General features: G+C 43.4%; 1 protein-coding gene across 1 annotated transcript in view; it reads right to left on the minus strand.

Moving 5' to 3' along the window:
• LOC115131893 (cadherin-4-like) overlaps positions 1–18,440 on the minus strand; it is a 364,222-nt gene extending 345,782 nt beyond the window's left edge. The window contains exons 1-2 of the mRNA XM_029663966.2: positions 18,360–18,440; positions 12,867–12,978 (exon numbers count right to left, since the gene is read on the minus strand). Coding sequence (XP_029519826.1) covers positions 12,867–12,978; positions 18,360–18,416 — 169 coding nt within the window. The 5' untranslated portion in view covers positions 18,417–18,440. The remainder of the gene's footprint in view (positions 1–12,866; positions 12,979–18,359) is intronic.
• Positions 18,441–19,266: the final 826 nt, after the last annotated feature.

A 19,266-nucleotide genomic window follows, 5' to 3' on the forward strand; every position in this document is an offset into this window, starting at 1 on the left:
GCCAAATAAACTCCATGAAAAAAAAAAAACCCAGAGCCATATGCTTAACTCATCTCACATCTCTACGAGCCTCTCTGGAAACTCTACACTCATCCCCTGCAACTCCTCACACATGCATCACAGCTGATGTTACATGTTTAGTACATTTGTGTCGACTGGCGATTCCAAATGTCTCCCCGAGGCAGCATTAACCTTGGACTTGGCTGGGTACGAACCGGGACTGCAGGATGTCTGCAGTGTCCTCACTGATCAACTCCAGCCTTCAACATCCAACAAATGTCAGTCCTTTAGCCCGTCATCCTCAGCATGTATGTGTCTGCAAATCTTAGTTCAATGAATCAAACAGATGGGCTACGAGACACTGAATCATTTCCACGTCATTTGAGACCGTGAAAGAAATAAATACAATATATGAATCCTCAAAATACAATATAGCATATTTGAAAAAGTTGGGAAAGTGACGGGTGTATGGTTTAAACATATGGGGTGGGCTGGAGGGGGGGATGAGACATGATTCGAATGGGATATAAGAGGGAGGAAGTTCGTGAAACATGAGAGAATGATTTGACGTCAACAGTGAGAGAGACAATGACCGGGAGAGGCTGCGACAGAAAGAGAGAACAAGAAGACAAGAGAATCAGATAAAGAAAGACGGAGAGAGAGAGAGAGAGTGAAGAAGGAAGAGACAAAGGAAGCCAAAGTACAAAGATTCCCAACCTATTCTGAATGCAGTGAGGTGGTCTCTGATGGACAGTATAACCGCCGTGGCCTGTGGTTGTGCTGCATAGAGACTTGGGGTTCAAGATGTGTAAACAGGAAATCAAAGCCAGGTTAAATCTCCTTGAGAGAGAGGGAAGAAAAGATAACCATCCCTTCCCTCTGGTACCGCATTTTATTCAGTCACCTGTTACTCAGTAAAAATAAAAAATAAAAAAAATTCCACAGCCAAAAACAGTCAATCACTAAACAAAGGTGTTTGAGTGTAGCACTAGCAAAAGTTACTTTTGTCCTAAATGTATTTTTGATGTGTGGAGTAAAGCCAGGTGACTACAGAGATCAATTATTTAGGGGACAACATTGGCCTGCGTTTGTACGGCTTGGATTCTACCCTCTGCTCGCACTGTTATGAATGAAGTGGTACACTCTATCCACTTTGGGTATGGTTTGTGAATCAAGAATTGGTTGTAAAGAGGACATTCTGGGAAACTGGTTTCGAAACTAATATGAATACCCATGGTTAAATGTAAACTGTTAACTGTAGTCAACACACTAGGCTTACGGCCGGTTCACAGAAGCAGTACTTTCCATGTGATCACCTTGAGGCTCGTGATGCTACTCAAGCGTGTTACATATTACAGAGCTCTGCCACAAAGACACACTGAAGCCCTCCTCCAGCAAGACCTACGGACCACAGCAAGACAAAAAAAAAAAAAGACTTGGCCACGGACTGTTTTCCGAATGCAACCTGACAGGGAATTGCGGAGCCATTATCCTGGAGAAACTGCAGCTCAAATCCATTTGTTTTGTTGGGAACGTTTTAACGTCCTCACTGCCGGGTCTCCCAGCCTGGGAATGAGAGTGGTTGATTTAACCCTGTGGAGAGCAGTGGGGCACCGGAATATTCCACGGATATGAGAGAGCAGATGGGGTTAAGAGCTGTGAAGGAAGGTGAATGAGGGAGGGAAAGTAGAAACACACACTAAACCAAAACCTAAATGAGATCAGTCTCGCTGTTGACACACACACACACACACACACACACACACACACACACACACACACACACACACACACACACACACAACGCAGCCTTAGTAATGGAGTATCAGGGAGTCACTGATTCACTGTAGCATGAACCGGCAAGTTGTGACTGCATGTGTGTGGGCGTACAGGCCTTTCCAAACAATGCAGAGAAAGAAAATAAATAAAATCATAGAAACAGAAAAAAAACAAGTAATAAAAGTAATACACAATGAGTATCGATAACTTGGATATATACAAAGGGCACCCGTGTTGATGTGCAGGGATGCGAGGTCATTGAGGTAGATATGTACATACAACTACGAATAAAGTGACTAGTAAACAGTAGCAGCGGTTTATGTGATTTAACTATTTAACAGTCTTACGGCTTGGGGGTAGAAGTTGTTCAGGGTCGGTCCTGTTGGTTCCAGACTTGGTGCATCGCTACTGCTTGCTGTGCGGTAGTAGAGAGAGAGAGAGAAGTCTATGACTTGGCTGGAGTCTTTGGAAGTTTTTAGGGCCTTCCTCTTACACCGCCTGGTATAGAGCTCCTGGAAGGCAAGGAGCTCGGTCCCAGTAATGTATTGGGCCGTACGCACTACCCTCTGTAGCCTTGCAGTCGGATGACAAGCAGTTGCCGTACCAAGCGTTGATGCAGCCAGTCACGATGCTCTCGATGGTGCAGCTGTAGAACCTTGAGGATCTGAGGACGCAATGACAAATGTTTTCAGCCTCCTGCGTGAGAAGAGGATTTGTCGTGCCCTCTTCCCAACTGTGTTGGTGTGTTTGGACCATGATAGATCCTTAGTGATGTGGACACCGAGGGACTTGAAGCCCTCGACCCGCTCCACTGCAGCCCCGTCGATGTGAATAGGGCAGTACTCGGGCCTTCGTTTCCTGTAGTCCACGATCAGATCTTTTGTCTTGCTGACGTTGAGAGAGAGGTTGTTGTCCGGCTCCACACTGTCAGGTCTCTGACCTCCTCCCTATAAGCGGTCTAATTTTTAGTCGGCAAACTTAATGATGATGTTGGATTAGTGCCCAGCCACGTAGGTGTGGGTGAACAGCGAGTACCGGAGGGGACTAAGAATGCACCCGAGTGGCCCGTGTTGAGGGTTAGCTTGGTGTATGTATTGTTGCCTACCCTCACCACCTGGGGATGTCCTTTCAGGAAGTACAGGATCCAGTTGCAGAGGGAGGTGTTCAGTCCCAGGGCCCTTAGTTTAGTGATGAACTTGGAGGGCACTATGTTGTTGAACGCCGAGCTGTAGTCAATGAACTGCATTTTCACTTAGTTGTTCCTTTAATCCAAGTGGCAAAGGTGCAGTGCAATAGAGATTGCGTCATCTGTGGATCTGTTGGGGCAGTATGTGAATCGGAAAGGGGCCATGTTAAAAATGTCAGTGAAGACACTTGCCATCTGGTCTGCGCATACTCGGAGTACGCATCCTGGCAATCTGCCTAGCCCTGCGGCCTTGTGAATGGTAACCTGTTTAGAGATCTTACCCACATCGGCTACAGAAATCACACAGTTGTCCAGAACAGATGGTGCTCTCACGGATCGTTCAGTGTTACTTGCCTCGAAGCGAACGTAGAAGGCATTTAACTCGTCTGGTAGGCTCGCGTCACTGGGCTGCTCGCGGCTGGGTTTCCCTTTGTAATCAGTGATAGTTTGCAAGCCCTGTCACATTCGACAAGCGTCGGAGCAGGTGTAATAAGGATTCGATCTTATTCCTGTATTGACCCTTTGCCTATTTGATGATTCATCGGAGGGCATAGCGGGATTTCTTATAAGCATCCAGGTTAGTATTCTTGAAAGCGGCAGCTCTAGCCTTTAGCTCAGTGACCGTACGTACATATATTCCAACCAGAAGCCATGGATTACAGGCAACATCCTGCCTGTAATCCATGGCTTCTGGTTGGAATATGTACGTACGGTCACTGTGTGTGTCACTGTGGGGACTACATTGTCGATGCACTTATTAAGGAAGCCAGTTGACTGATATGGTCCCGGAACATATTCCAATCTGTGCTAGCGAAAGTGTGTAAGCGTGTATGCGTGGGTTGTTCCACAAACAAACACTGCCTTTTGTGTTTGAAATTGTAGAAATTGTGCACCAATCATTAATTATATACATTTTTTATCCTGTTATATTAAATGAAAGGGCGTCAAATGGGTACGGCAGACGAGATGCTTATGTCTGCCCCTAAAAATGCCCCAAAGGCGGGAAGGCAGGTGACAAGCTTAGGTCCAAAATAATCCCGTAGAAACACATTGGATTTTGACAGATTTTGGCAGAACCTCTCGCTTTGCCTCTTTCTCTCTGTAGAGAGCGCATCGATGCAGGCAGCATGGAACATCAGAGGTAAAAATGGTTGTAGTAACTGCTGTTTGACCCGACATGAAACTAGATCCCGACCGAGGTGAACGAGCACTACAGCGACAAGGTGATAATGGCTGGAGTCAATTTTGCTTGTTTTTGCTGTTGTCCAAATTGCATTTTAGAGGTTTTAAATTGTGTAAAAATGCAGTAAATTAACTTAAAATATATAATTTAAAGAATCATTGCAGGAGGGGGAATCCCCCCTGTCACTTTTCCATTAGCTGAAATAACACCCCTGATTAAATTAAGTGGCCTTTAATATAGACCTCCTAGAGAATTCAAGATTTTTAAAAAATGAATAACAGCTTGCTCAAGTCCTAATAAATCAAGTGCCCTTTAATATAGACCACATGGAGAACTCAATAGATGTTTTTTTAATAATGAACAACGGCTTGCTCAAGAGCCAAAATTCAGCATTTTGACATGCCCCTCCATCAACCCTGTATAGGGTTGCAAAGCGACCATGAATTTACCAAAGTTTGGTAGTTAACAGAAAATCTATGGCAATCTATTGACCTTTTTTATAATTTATACTTTAATAATCATCAACAACTGTATTAATATATAGTATACACTTTGTATATCTGTGTCCATATTGTTCATGAGTTTCTAGTAAATAGAGATATAGATATAAATAGAGAAAATGTATGAAAAAAGGGATCTAATCAACATTGCCATTATTTTCAATGAACTCTGCAACTATATATTGTTTCCCAACTGCCACTAGTTTAATGCCAAAACATTGACAACAAATATATAATTACATAGTAAAATAAATCAAATATATTTCATGCTGAAACCTTCATGTTAAACACCAATGTTATTCACTAAGTTAATGGTTTATATTTAGGATGTTTTACAGCTTTGCCATTCAAATTATTATTATTATTTTTAAATAATCTTATTTAATATACAGTATTTGACATGTGATAAGGCCACAGAAAGGGCCAGAGAAAATGACATACCCAAAAAAGCCACTAAATGTCTCGTGATAGATTACATCAAATCAAATTGTATTGGTTCCATACACATGCTTAGCAGATGTTCATGCGAGAATAGCGAAATGCTTGTGCTTCTAGATCCGACAATGCGGTAACATCTAACAAGTAATCTGACAAATTCACAACAACTACCTGATACACACAAATGTAAAGGGATGAATAAGAATATGTACATGTACACATATGGATGAGTGATGGCCCGTGCAGCACAGGCGAGACGCAGCAGATGGTATAGAGCAGTATATACAATTGAGATGAGTGATGTAGGATATGTAGACATGATTAAAGTAGTGTTATTTAAAGTGACTAGTGATACCTTTATGAAATCAATTTATTAAAGTGGCCAGAGATTTGAGTCTGTATGTTGACAGCAGCCTCTCTATGTTAGCGATGGCTGTTTAACAGTCTGATGGCCTTTAGATAGAAGCTGTTTTTCAGTCTCTCCTTCCCAGCTTTGATGTACCTGTACTGACCTTGCCTTCTGCATGATAGCGGGGCGAACAGGCCGTGGCTCAAGTGGTTGTTGTCCTTGATGATCTTTTTGGCCTTCCTGTGACATCGGGTGTTGTAGGTGTCCTGGAGGGCAGATAGTTTGCCCCCGGTGATGCGTTGTGCAGACCTCACTACCCTCTAAAGAACCTTGCGGTTGTGGGCGGTGCAGTTGCCGTACAAGGAGGTGATACAGCCCAACTGGATGCTCTCGATTGTGCATCTGTAAAGGTTTGGGAGTGTTTTAGGTGACAAGTCAAATTTCTTCAGCCTCCTGAAGTTGAAGAGGCGCCGATGCGCCTTCTTCTCCACGCCGTCTGTGTGGGTGGACCATTTCAGTTTGTCCGTGATGTGCACACAGAGGAACTTAAAACTTTCCACTACTGTCCCGTCAATATGGATGGGGGGGGCGGGGGGGTACTCCCTCTGCTGTTTCCTGAAGTCCTCGATCATCACCCTTCTTTAGTTGACGTTGAGTGAGAGGTTATTTTCCTGACACCACACCCGAGGGCCCTCAACTCCTCCGTGTAGGCCGTCTCATCATTGTTGACAATCAAGCATACCACTCGCGTCTACTACAAACTTGATGATTGAGTTTGAAGCGTTCATGGCCAAGCAGTCATGGGTGAACAGGGAGTACAGGAGAGGGCTGAGAACACACTCTTGTGGTGCCCCAGTGTTGAGGATCAGCGGGGTGGAGATGTTGTGTCCTACCTTCATCACCTGGGGGCGGCCCGTCAGAAAGTCCAGGACCCAGTTGCACAGGGTGGGGTCGAGGCCCAGGGTCTCGAGCTTAATGACGAGTTGAGGGTACTATGGTATTAAATACTGAGCTGTAGTCAATGAACAGCATTCTTACATAGGTGTTCCTCTTGTCCAGATGGGATAGAGCAGTGTGCAGGCGATTGCATCGTCAGTGGACCTATTGGGGCGGTAAGCAAATTGGAGTGGGTCTAGGGTGTCAGGTAGGGTGGAGGTGATATGATCCTTGACTAGTCTCTCAAAGCACTTTATGATGACAGAAGTGAGTGCAACGGGGCGATTTAGTTCAGTTACCTTAGCTTTCTTAGGAGCAGGAACAATGGTGGCCATCTTGAAGCATGTGGGGACAACAGACTGGGATAGGGATTGATTGAATATGTCCGTAAACACACCAGCCGGCTAGTCTGCACATGCTCTGCTCATTGAAAGATTTAAAAAATTCTGGTAGTTTACTGGTAATATACCCTCCCTTTGCAACCCTAACCCTGTATCACTTCTAAGAAGATTTCAACTCACTTCTGTAATCCAAAAATGTATCCAAGTTTCACCATTGTAAAGCCCTAGTTATTTTGTTTGCTTTGACAGTCATTTCTGAAGATAATGATTTATTTAATGTGATTAGTGATTCATTTACGTCCGTCTCTCATTTAAAGGACAACCCTGTTCAGTGAAGTGAACTCTCGTTTTAATATGATGAAACAATGATTATTTTTATTCAAAAGAAACATTGAACATCTAATAGTCAAATCATAGCTATTTCCACTCTTTTTGGGCATTTTCTTTCTTTTTTTGGTGGAAAACTGAGCGGGTCGAGCATAACACTTCAACCACGTTACCCATAGATAGACAGGCTCAAAGATGTTTTAGCAATGTAATGTTTGGGGTGAAGCTTGCATTAAATTGCCACTACTTGTTGCACTATTTATGGCTGATTTAAGATGAAAACGCCAAACCTGTCAGCCGTGTTCATTTATTTGGCACTTAATGTAGTAATTTTGAAGTTAAACTTGTACTCTTGATGACAGAATGTTTTAAAAAATTTGGTGAAATCAATTTTTTTTTTTTACCAAGTTATACTTCTCAAAAGGCACCGAATTGGTGGAACGACCAGCAAATGAACATTTATGTCCCTGGTTGCTATACAGCATGTTCTCTGCTCTGGCTACAGTTCTCTCCCAGGGAGGCAGGCTGCTCCTAACCTCAATCCCAGGACATCTCCCCTGACTTGGGCACCCTCGTGGCCCCTTCCCCCTGAGGGAGACAGGAGGATAAATGAATGTGTCTGTACAGACATGGAGGCTGTGTCTGGCCAAGGAAGAACAGGGTCATGTTCTCCAACACATTTGTTTGGCTTTTACTCTCTAGGTGATGGGCTACAGGACATGATTCACACAACTGGCAAATTCAGTGAGAGTGTGTATTACATTGAGATTGTTATGAAAAATGAATGGAGGGCATTTGGAGGCCAGAATTGTGAAGTGCTCACACACACACACACACACACACACAACTGAGCGATGCCCAAAACCACCACCAAACTGAACAAAGCTCAAGGTCAGCCTGGTCATGCCCATTGGGCTGAAACCACACGGCATGGCTCTCATTACCAGTAATAGAATCAGCACAGGGACATATAGGATGAGGTTACACCACCTAGCTCTGTTTGTCTGGCTCAATCTGGCCTCAACCCAATATAGCACACCGCACTGTGGCTGGAGAAGAGGCTTGGATACAAAACACTAGGAGATTTGGTTAGCATTAAATATCAAACCTACTGTAATTAGAAAATAAGCCATTTAACCCAGTAAGGCTGTGACTGATTCAGATTGTATATGAGGTTGGTTCCTGGATACTAGGTGATGAAATCTCTGTGTTGGTTTATGGGAACAGGCGTTTGTAAATCAGACAGTGTTGTAACCCCCACTGATGTAAACCAGATGTGGAGGTGTTCTGACTAATGGTCTCCTGTGTCTGTGATAAAGAGTGTGTCATACCTGAGTGCCCTATAATGAAGGCCAGACACAGCAGGAGATCTGGACCCTCTCAACAGAACTCCTGACAATCCCTCTCAACGAGGGGTGAGGACCCCCTAACCGTGTACCCCTCTGATCTCATCTCCTCTGCGCCCCAACATTAAAGTTGACAATGAAACTATTTCCATCCCGAAAATGACCATTCATTTTGGCAATGAACAGGAACAGCTAGCATGCTGACAGTTCCTATAGACTCCCAGTCATTGGCTAACGCTAGTTAACATTGTCTCGTGGAAACTACCTTGATATTGGACGCAGAGGCATAAAAATGGCATCCACGATTATATTGTAGCTAGCGCTTGATTTTCATAAAATTAAGATTTTTCATAGACTCAAAAATCACAAAAATAAAAAACGGAATACAAAACATCGCGGACCCCTTGCCCATGAGTCATGCATCGGTTCGGATACTCAAGGTTCCATGCAGGTGAACCGCAAAAACATCCGCTGGCGGGTGGAATGTAAACATGTTTTTTTTTATTTTTTAAAGAGGGTCGGTTCGCGGTTCAGAACAATTACATTGCAGATCGTAAACATTTTAAAATCAAGATAATAGACTTTAAAAAATAAAATGAAAAAACCTGGAGCTTGTTGTGTTGCAAATTCCATTCCGTGAGTGGGGAAGCCACAGACTACCAGCCACGCACGCATTGAGAGTGTGTGGAGCCGAGAACTGCCCCTTGTTTGTATGGTGCTAAAACGTTCATTTGTCCACACGCAAAGCTTATGTTCCCGTATCCTAACCGGAGAAATAAAAAGAAAAGGTTATGATAAGGAGAATATGGTGGAAACAGGTGGTGCGCAAGTGAAATCCCCAGTTTGGAAGGACAACAACGCGATAGATGAATACACAGCCTGCACAGAGTGCAAGTAGATAGGCCTATTTGTTTTGGATAATTCAGTTAAATATCAGTTCATTATTACATTAATTCAGGCTTTAGTTCAATAGACCATACGCAGGCCATATAAAGTGTAAACCGGTGCGGCTGGTACAAGTTTGAGTAGCATACTAATTAAATGTACGTGTATTTTAGCAACCTGTATTTGATTCTGGGAATGGTTTATTTAAGGTTTAATTAGGCTTAAACTATTTTATAATCTAAACAATATTGAATGTATTTTTTGTTATGTCGGCTATAGGCTTTCATTAAGAAGGCAAATTAGAATTATCTTTTTCCTCAAAGCGATTTGAGTGACGCATAGCATTGTGATCATGGCATGGTTTCCTTTTATCCAAATGTTGAATAGACATGGAACCAATTTAATTAATGCAAATTAGGGGAATATAAATAATGGACTAATACAAATCACTATAATAAGGCATAGTACTGGATTCATAAAAAATAATTAAATTCATATGTTTTATAAAAGATCGGCTCTCGAAAAAGTATATGCGGTTAGCTCAGGTTGCGGAGAAAAATCTGTCCTGATTTCTGGTATCGGGTGGGGTTTGGAATTGATGTGGCCGACGTGGGGCGGGTGCGGCCCCCAAAAACGGACCCTTGCAGGAACTTAGTTCCCCCTCAGCGTCTCCCGGCTCAGACACCCCGCATCACATCCCAGGCCCTAGTTCTGTCTCTCCCATTACTCCTGCCCCCGGCTGACGTCTCCGTGTGTGTGTCATTACTCCTTGCCTTGCCTGACGGTTCTGGGTTAAACAATGTTATTATTAAAGTCTTTCCAGAGGAGCTTCCTGCCTCCCCTCTGTGACACCCTTACCAACGATAAATCAACCGCCCTGTAAATCACACTATGTGCGTGCATGCATGCATGCACACATGTGTGTGTTCACTGCAGCTGTGTGCTCAGACACACAGATGAAGGCGATAGTGCAGCTGTCTCCAGTCTCCACTAGATGTTACCTGGAGAAGGCGGCGATGTGACTTCTACAGGGTCTTTTAAAATAACACTGAGGAATGGACAAGCCATAAATATCAGATAAGTAAAACCATAACTGCCTCTACCCTCTCCTATAATGGATTCCAGGGTTTCTATGGATTAGATGTCTGTTTCAGTGGGGGGGAAATGAGTCTGGGGTTATTTTAACTGCCAATTTTAAACATCTCTGTCAAACAAGGGAAAACGGAGACGGAATTCAGAAGTGGCTGATCTTTTTAGCATACACATTCTTCTGGCATTTCATACATCTCTTTCTCATTGCCTTTTGCAGATGTGAGCTTAGAAATGTGTAAGACATATTAACTAGTGGAAACTGGCATATATGGCATTGTGTACCAGTGATGGTTGGCTAGGTAATTGTTCGTGATTGTGTTGACACCCCCTGCTGGCCTGATGACTTCACTACTTCATACTTGACAAGCAACTCTCCTCCCAGCCAGGCATTAATGTAGCCAGTACTGGACTAGGTCAGAGACCCCTTATCTGTGGCTGGGAATAGCCAGGGACCTCACGATACGATATTATCACGATACGTAGGTGCCGATACGATATTATGTTGCGCTTTTCACTCATTTTAAATGCATTGAGATTTGATACTACAATTTAGTTGGCATTTAATGTTCCAAACATATTGCTCACCATATGTCTACTGCAGAGACACAAGAGAGAGCCATGAGAAAATGAGTTTTGATCAGTCGTGGAAATAAGTGTTGAAAACATGTTGGCTCACTATTAAAAAAAGAAGATGGAGAACAAGGTGTAGGATGAAAAAGTCAAAGTATCAATATAATGTGTCCAAAATAATATTGTGATATGTAACTATATCAATCCCCCCCAATCACCATTATCTACCCCACTTCCGCGGTGATCGCCAGCTACACACAACAGACATTGACACACTCACGTAACATTGTTGTAAAAGACAATTGAGCGTTAATTCCTCTGCCAGAAAACTTTCCAACTACCTTGAATTTGAACTATAATACACAAAAACACTATTATTGTTGGATCCAGCTGTGACTCGAACAGGCCTCTAAGAGTAATAGACAGAGGGATACAGCGCAGCTGTCTAAGACCTACAAAAGAGCTATTGTGCGCCCCCGGCACAACAATGCAGCTTAGCGGTGCTATGAGGGAAAACCACTGGGATCAATAGAGGATTCTAATTAGCCTACATTGGCAGGAGCGCCGCGAGATTAAACACAGGATGACGATTGGATTTCCTGCACTATCGGCTGTTCAAAACTAAGTTGGTTCACAGAGTGATTGCAACAATGGCTAAAGGTCAAGACAAAACAAAAGGCTGAGACTATGCAGTGTGGAAGAGATGGTGGTGGTGGTGAGGGAGGATGGACGATGACAATAAGGATGATGATGATTATGTGCATCACCACCCTGATCACCTGCAATAAATGTCCTCACAAAGAGTGACATGCGTTGCAATTCATTGACAGCCCATCAGAGAGAAACAAGAATAGAGGGATGTTTTTTTTTCTCCATTTCCTAAAGCAGTCTTGAGGCCAGCATTGCAACAGTCGTGATACAATGGAACACTGGCATGCACTAACCCTGCAGCTCCAGAAAATAACATCTCCGCAAAGCACAGACACTACAGCCCTCTGCAACGGATCCTGTTTATGTGTGTGTGTGTGTGTAAATGTATTTGATCAAATTCTGTAATAATGCTTGTAACAATTTAATCAACCTCATATAGAAAGCGCTTCAAATCACTGCACATCTGCAAACACACACACACACACTGGAAACCTTAATGGGAGGGGGGGGCATGCTCTGCCTCGGAAAGTGAGTTGACCTCACAAGGCTCCACATGAAATAAACCAACACCATTATACAGATTGTTAATCTCAATATCAAATGATTTCTGGGTAAGAATTAAGTACCTTACTGTGATTGTTTTAAATTAAAATGGTTAACAACAACAAAAATATAGCTTCTTAGCAAAGAGTAATTTCTCAAGCAAGAATTTTGCTAAGACTGTCTGGGAGTGGGCTGAGTGGGGAGGGGACAACTGAAAACTAGCTGTTATTGGTAGAGAGGTTTGGAACTATCCTTCTTATTGGTCTATTAACTAATTTGCCACCTGGTGATGTCACCAGGCAGGTCAAAAGTCCATCCCACCAAAAAAGGCTGAAATCTCAGGCAGCCTTTTCAAATAGCTCTTACACTTAAAGGGCTTATTCATTTTCACAATTAGGAAGTCTGGGGGGCAGGATGGGGGACAGAGGGAGTAGATAGCTGCCTAGTGGTGGCTATTCATCAGCACGATGGGCTGGGGGTAGAAGCTATTGGCCATCTGTCAGTTTTTGCCGTGATGCTCCTACACTGCCCAAGTCTGAGTGATTGAAGCGGGAAGAACAGGCCGTGGCTCAGGTGGCTGAGGTCCTTGATTATTATTCCAACCACATATAGTGTGGAAATATATATAAAACACAAGGGGAAAAAACGTGTTTGACTGCATTGAACCTTTAAAGAGTGGAGCAGCTCCAACGCTGGCCTTCCACTCTGCCCAGTGAAAGACACAGTGAAACACACCTTACCTTTAATTATGCTCTGGCTTTGCAGTACATCCCTTGAAATGAGCACAGAGTAGGAACTTTGCGAGAAGCCGGGTCTGCAGGGGGCTTTGGACACGAGGTCTCCATTAGTCCCCTGTGAGAGGAAAGAGAACACATTGTGAGACATCTATAAACATTGATTTGGCTGCTTCTCTGTGGCCCTGAAAGCTGAATGAAACTGTTTATGTCTCGGCAGCAGCTATACAACAGAGATAGATGACCATTGCTCCCATCAAACCACTGGCATGTGAATGTGTTCTATCACCACCCTGGCACTGACACCTAGTAGGTGTTGTACAACAATGCGTCTTCCGCATTTAACCCAACCCCTCTGAATCGACATCCACGTCTTCAGCGCCCGGGGAACAGTGGGTTAACTGGCTTACTCAGGGGCAGAACGACAGATTTTTGTGAGACATGTCAGCTCAGGGATTTGATCCAGCAACCTTTCGGTTACTGGCCCAACGCTCTAACCACTAGGCTACCTGTTGTCGCCCCCATTGTTCATTCAAGGGTTGCAATAGAGTTGGTACAAATACAGCAGGCATGGACACAGAGGGTTCATATTGGTGAAAGCATTCAAGGGATTTGGAATGTGTGGACGACACGCACGCCCCTGCACACACCCCACTGCCACCACAAACAGAAACCCTTGGTGGCTGTAGAGCTGATCCACCCTGCTCCAGATCTCCCTCCACCGCCATCAAGGAGTCTGTAGAGTGGGACTCTGAGCCCTATTCAATCCAAATCAGGTATCAGCTTTGATGAACAACTTTCTAGACCAATGCCAGTGCAGCAAGTATGTTTTATTGAGTGTCTTGTTACACATTTACACTCATTCAACATACATTTTTTTCCAATGCATGATAGTAGTTTTTATTGATCTTGTAGACCAGGTACTAGCAGATGTGATTTGGTAGGGTCCTCAGTGGATGGATCTACGGAACAGGCTGCCATTCAGAAGAGGAGACTGGAAACAGGGGAAACCTGCATTATCTGATCCGATTTAATTGAGTTTTTTTTTAAACTGGGTATCCTGACACTCAACCTGCCAGAGGGCACAGGGAATTTAATGAGGGATCATTGTGTGGGATAAATTATGGCACCTCCACACCCACACAGACAACACACACAGGACAGTTGTTGTTCTGGTTGTTCTGGTTGTTGTGTGTGTGTGTGCGAGCCTGCACACTTAGGCTACACTTCAGGGTCCTTCCATGTCATTTCACCCTGTAAGCAGTCTATGGACAAGATATGACAGCAACCCATGCTTTGGTTTTGTTTACCTGGCCAGTGGTTCAAATGCTAACTTTTTAGCATTTGTGGCACAAACCAATGCAAGTCAATGGTACTTATATTAGCATTTTCGTGCTTCATATCAAAATAATCTTTAAGTAAAAATGTTTGATATTTTAGGGTGATTTGAAAATGAAGCGTGAGAACAAATACAGTACCAGTCAAAAGTTTGGACACACCTAGGGTTTTTCTTTTCTTTTTACTATTTTCTACATTGTAGAATAATAGTGAAGACATCAAAACTATGAAATAACACATATGGAATCATGTAGTAACCAAAAAACAGTCTTGAAGGAGTTCCCACATATGCTCAGCACTTGTTGGCGGATTTTCCTTCATTCTGCGGTCCAACTCATCCCAAACCATCTCTATTGGGTTGAGATCGGGTGATTGTGGAGGCCAGGTCATCTGATGCAGCACTCCATCACTCTCCTTATTGGTCAAATAGCCCTTACACAGGCTGGAGGTGTGTTTTGGGTCATTGTCCTGTTAAAAAAAACAAATGATAGTCCCACTTAGTCCCACCTAACCAGATGGGATGGCGTATCGCTGCAGAATGCTGTGGTAGCCATGCTGGTTAAGTGTGCCTTGAATTCTAAATAAATCACATACAGTGTCACCAGCAAAGCACCCCCCACACCTCCTCCTCCATGTTTCACGCAGGAAACCACATATGCAGAGTAGGTGAATGGATGATCTCTGCGTCTCACAAAGACACGGCGGTTGGAACCAAAAATCTAAAATTCTGACTCATCAGACCAAAGGACAGATTTCCAACGGTCTAATGTCCATTGCTCGTGTTTCTTGGCCCAAGCAAGTCTCTTATTATTGGTGTCCTTTCGTAGTGGTTTCTTTGCAGTAATTTGACCATGAAGGCCTGATTCAGTCTCCTCTGAACAGTTGATGTTGAGATGTGTCTGTTACTTTAAATCTGTTTCAGCATTTATTTGGGCTGCAATCTCTGAGGTGCAGTTAACTCTAATGAACTTATCCTCTGCAGCAGAGGTATATCTGGATCTTCCTTTCCGGTGGCGGTCCTCATGAGAGCCAGTTTCATTATAGCGCTTGATGGCCATATTCTCTATACCACCCCTACCTTGTCACAACACCACTGATTGGCTCAAACGTATCAAGAAGGAAAGAAATTCCACAAATGAACTTAACAAGGCACACCTGTTAATTGAAATGCATTCCAGGTGACAACCTCGTGAAGATGGTTGAGAGAATTAAAAGGGTGTGCAAAGCTATCATCAAGGAAAAGGGTGGCTACTTTGAAGAATCTCAAATATATTTAGATTTGTTGAACACTTTTTTGGTTACTACATGATTCCATACGTGTCATTTCATAGTTTAGATGTTTTCACTATTATTCTACAATGTAGAATATACTAAAAATAAAGAAAACCCCTGGAATGAGTAGGACTGTCTAAACTTTTGGCTGGTACTGTACCATTGACTTGCATTGGATTTGTGCCACAAATGCTACAAAGTTAGCATTGGAAACAGTGGCAAACAAAATCAAAGTATTGGTTTCTGTCATACCTTGTCAATAGACTGCTTACAGGGTGAGGAAAGCTTAAAGTTTCTCGGCGTACACATCACTGACGATCCAAAGTGGTCCACCCACACAGACAGTGTGGTGAAGAAGGAGCAACAGCGCCTCTTCAACCTCAGGAGGCTGAATACATTTGGTTTGGCCCCTAAAACCCCCACAAAGTTTTAGAGATGCACAATTGAGAGCATCCTGTGGGGCTGAATCCCCGTCTCGGATGGCAACTGCACCGCCCGCAACCACAGGGCGCTCCAAAGGGTGGTGCGGTCAGCCGAACGCATCACTGGGGGCAAACTACCTGCCCTCCAGGACACCTACAGCACCCGATGTCACAGGAAGGCCAAAAAGATCATCAAGGACATCAACTACCCGAGCCACGGCCTGTTCACAGCGCTATCATCCAGAAGGCAAGGTCAGTACAGGTGCATCAAAGCTGGGACAGAGAGACTGAAAAACAGCTTCTATCTCAAGGCCATCAGACTTAAATAGCCATCACTACCCGGTCTACCCTGCACCTTAGAGGCTGCTTCCCTATATACATAGACTTGGAATCACTGGCCACTTTAATAATGGAACACTAGTCACTTTAATAATGTTTAAATAATGTTTACATACTGCTTTACTCGTTTAATATGTATATACTGTATTATATATATATATTTTTATTTTACCTTTATTTTACTAGGCAAGTCAGTTAAGAACAAATTCTTATTTTCAATGACGGCCTAGGAACAGTGGGTTAACTGCCTGTTCAGGGGCAGAACGACAGATTTGTACCTTGTCAGCTCGGGGGTTTGAACTTGCAACCTTTCGGTTACTAGTCCAATGCTCCATCCAATGCTCTAACCACTAGGCTACCCTGCCGCCTCTACAGTATATTAGTCAATGCCACTGACATTGCTCAATCTAATATTTCTTAATTCCATTATTTTACTTTTATATGTGTGTATTGTTGTGAATCGTTTTTAGATACTACTGCACTGCTGTAGCTAGGAACACAAGCATTTCACTTTACCCACAACAACATCTGCTAAATATGTGTATGTGACCAATAACATTACATTTCATTTTAATGTCCTTTTATAATTTGGGTGAAATATTCCATTAACATTGAGGAAATTGATTATTCAAACTGGTTTCACTTAATAGCAGGAACAGCACCATCTAGTGGTCAGAATCTCTTAACATCAGGATCTAGGATAGGACATAAACCAAAGAACTTCAATAACTAATTTCTCTGAACAAGGGGTAAAAAAAACATCACCAAATTTGCTAGAAATACATTACATGGGATGAGCTGACATGGTAAGAATCTGTCGTTCTGCCCCTGAACAAGGCAATTAACCCACTGTTCCTAGGCCGTCATTGTAAATAAGAATTTGTTCTTAACTGACTTACCTAGTTAAATAAAGGTTCAATTAAAAGGATGAAGAAATAATACTCTGAGCCACAGCTCCAAACTGCTTGACAGGCAGAGAACTGATACTATATGCTTGTTGTGGGGTATGGAGGGTTCATGGGTGGCGTTTGAGTATTATTGGCTAGTCTTTGCTAGTAGTATTACAGACAAACAAAACTGATTTTTTGGGGGGGGGTTCAAGACAAATCTGAGGGGGCACGCGCCCCTGCGCCCTCTTAAGTGCATGACGCCTCTGTCCACTCATCTGTCACTCCTGTGGTAATGACAATGATAATTCAAGCGTACCATATAAAATGCTCATGGCATCTATCCTTTTCCAACAGTGCGGAATCCAGGCAACCCTCGATCATCCCGAAAGGCACAGGCAGACTGCATGCGGGGAAGACACAACCAGTATCCCACTGAGCGCTAATATGCTGGCAACACCAAGCGAGTTGGCACACTATAACGGTCCCTGGATTCCCTCTTACTGGATTGCGGAGAATGCAATCAGTTCTTGAGGTATAGGACATTTAACATTAGGCCTGTTTATACTTTTAGGATACATTTGGAGATGGACATGACAGAAGTAAAATATGTTTAATTGGAGTTGGTCCATACAACAAACGAGTTAGGGATAGGCAATGCATTAAACAAAACATGTTCACACTACAATATCCTTCTGCCGAGTACTACAGTTGCGTTGCAGCGTGGCATTTTTGCCTGTGTCAAGATAGCCTATTGAAATATGGAAATAAAAAAGATGAAATATCCAGGAAATTAAAAAGAGATGCAATAGCCTATGTAAGTCTATACATCAATATTCGCACTCCATCTAGAGCTGTGCGCGGCATCAATTCAGTCAGAATTTGATCGAGGGGTAATGCGCCGAATAAAATAATTTCCTCTAGCCTACGCTATGAACTAATTAATATACATTATAGGCTAATTTGTGTTGAGAAAACGGAAGACAATTCGCATTTTAAAAAGTATGGTAAGTCTCGATGGGGAATAAAGATCGAATATAAAGGCTCACGTTGCGCTTCGAGAAGAAATCACTTGTGTTGGAGAACAAAGTAGCCTTAAATCGAAATAGAATCGACACCAACAAGTTCAGGATCAACCCCAAAACATTGTTACTGCCTCTGATGCTGTGCACTCCGCAACACTGTCCGCAGCATAGGAGCGCAACACTTCCGTAATGTTACTGAAAATGTTGAAATCTCACCCAAAACGCGGCTTGTTGTAAGGCTGATGTCAGCAAGAGAACGAGAGCAGTTTTCATCGTTGCAAGCGAGCAGAGGCTGCTTGAGCTAGAAAAGGCGACACGACTCGTATTTCTTCTCTGGTAAGTGTATAATTTCCCCGCGCCGTGTGATAGCTGGTACGTCCACCCGGTGCTCTGCACTTGCAGTGGTAAGCTCTTCAGAAGTAGAAAGCCCGTCCCGACTTCCCTCGCTCTCTCATCTGCAGGTGAAGAGCGTTGCTCAGCTCAGCAGCACCAAAGCGCAAGGCAGCGAAGCCAGCGTCACTCCAACCCCTCCTATCGCCTGGCGCCGGAGAATCCCACTTAAAGACACACAGTGGAGTGAGTGGTGGTTAAAGCGAACTAGCTGATTCCTCGGCTATTACCCGTAATGGTGGCTGAGAGTTCGCTCTGTAACTACCATGAAGGGTGAGGCATGGCTGTGTAAAACTACTTTGTTTACTCTTCCGATGCTACTATTCGACCATTGCCATTCCACTTGCGTAATATTTCAGGGTTGTTTGTTTGTTTGTGTGTGTGTGTGTGTGTGTGTGTGTGGGGTGGGGGGGGGGGGGGGTGTCATTCAGTGGCAATTTGTCATTAAGTGCTGGTGGGGATTGAGCCATACCTGTTTTGCATGTTATTTTGGCATTAATGCGTGTCACATATCAGTTTGCAAACAATGAACAATGTAAAAACATGTTTTAGTTAATAAAGCTGCACACAAACACTGACTCTTTTTTTTTTTTGCTTTCTTGAGTAAGGCAGCTCTAAAATGCAGGTGTTTCAGCCTAGCTCCGTGCTTTCTGTGGTGGAGGGGCACCCAGCGAAAAATACAGAGCATTGACGTTGGTAATATTCTCCAGTTGAGCCAATACGTCACCGCATA

The sequence above is a fragment of the Oncorhynchus nerka genome, linkage group LG7, assembly GCF_034236695.1.
Source record: "Oncorhynchus nerka isolate Pitt River linkage group LG7, Oner_Uvic_2.0, whole genome shotgun sequence".
Classification (NCBI taxonomy): domain Eukaryota; kingdom Metazoa; phylum Chordata; class Actinopteri; order Salmoniformes; family Salmonidae; genus Oncorhynchus; species Oncorhynchus nerka.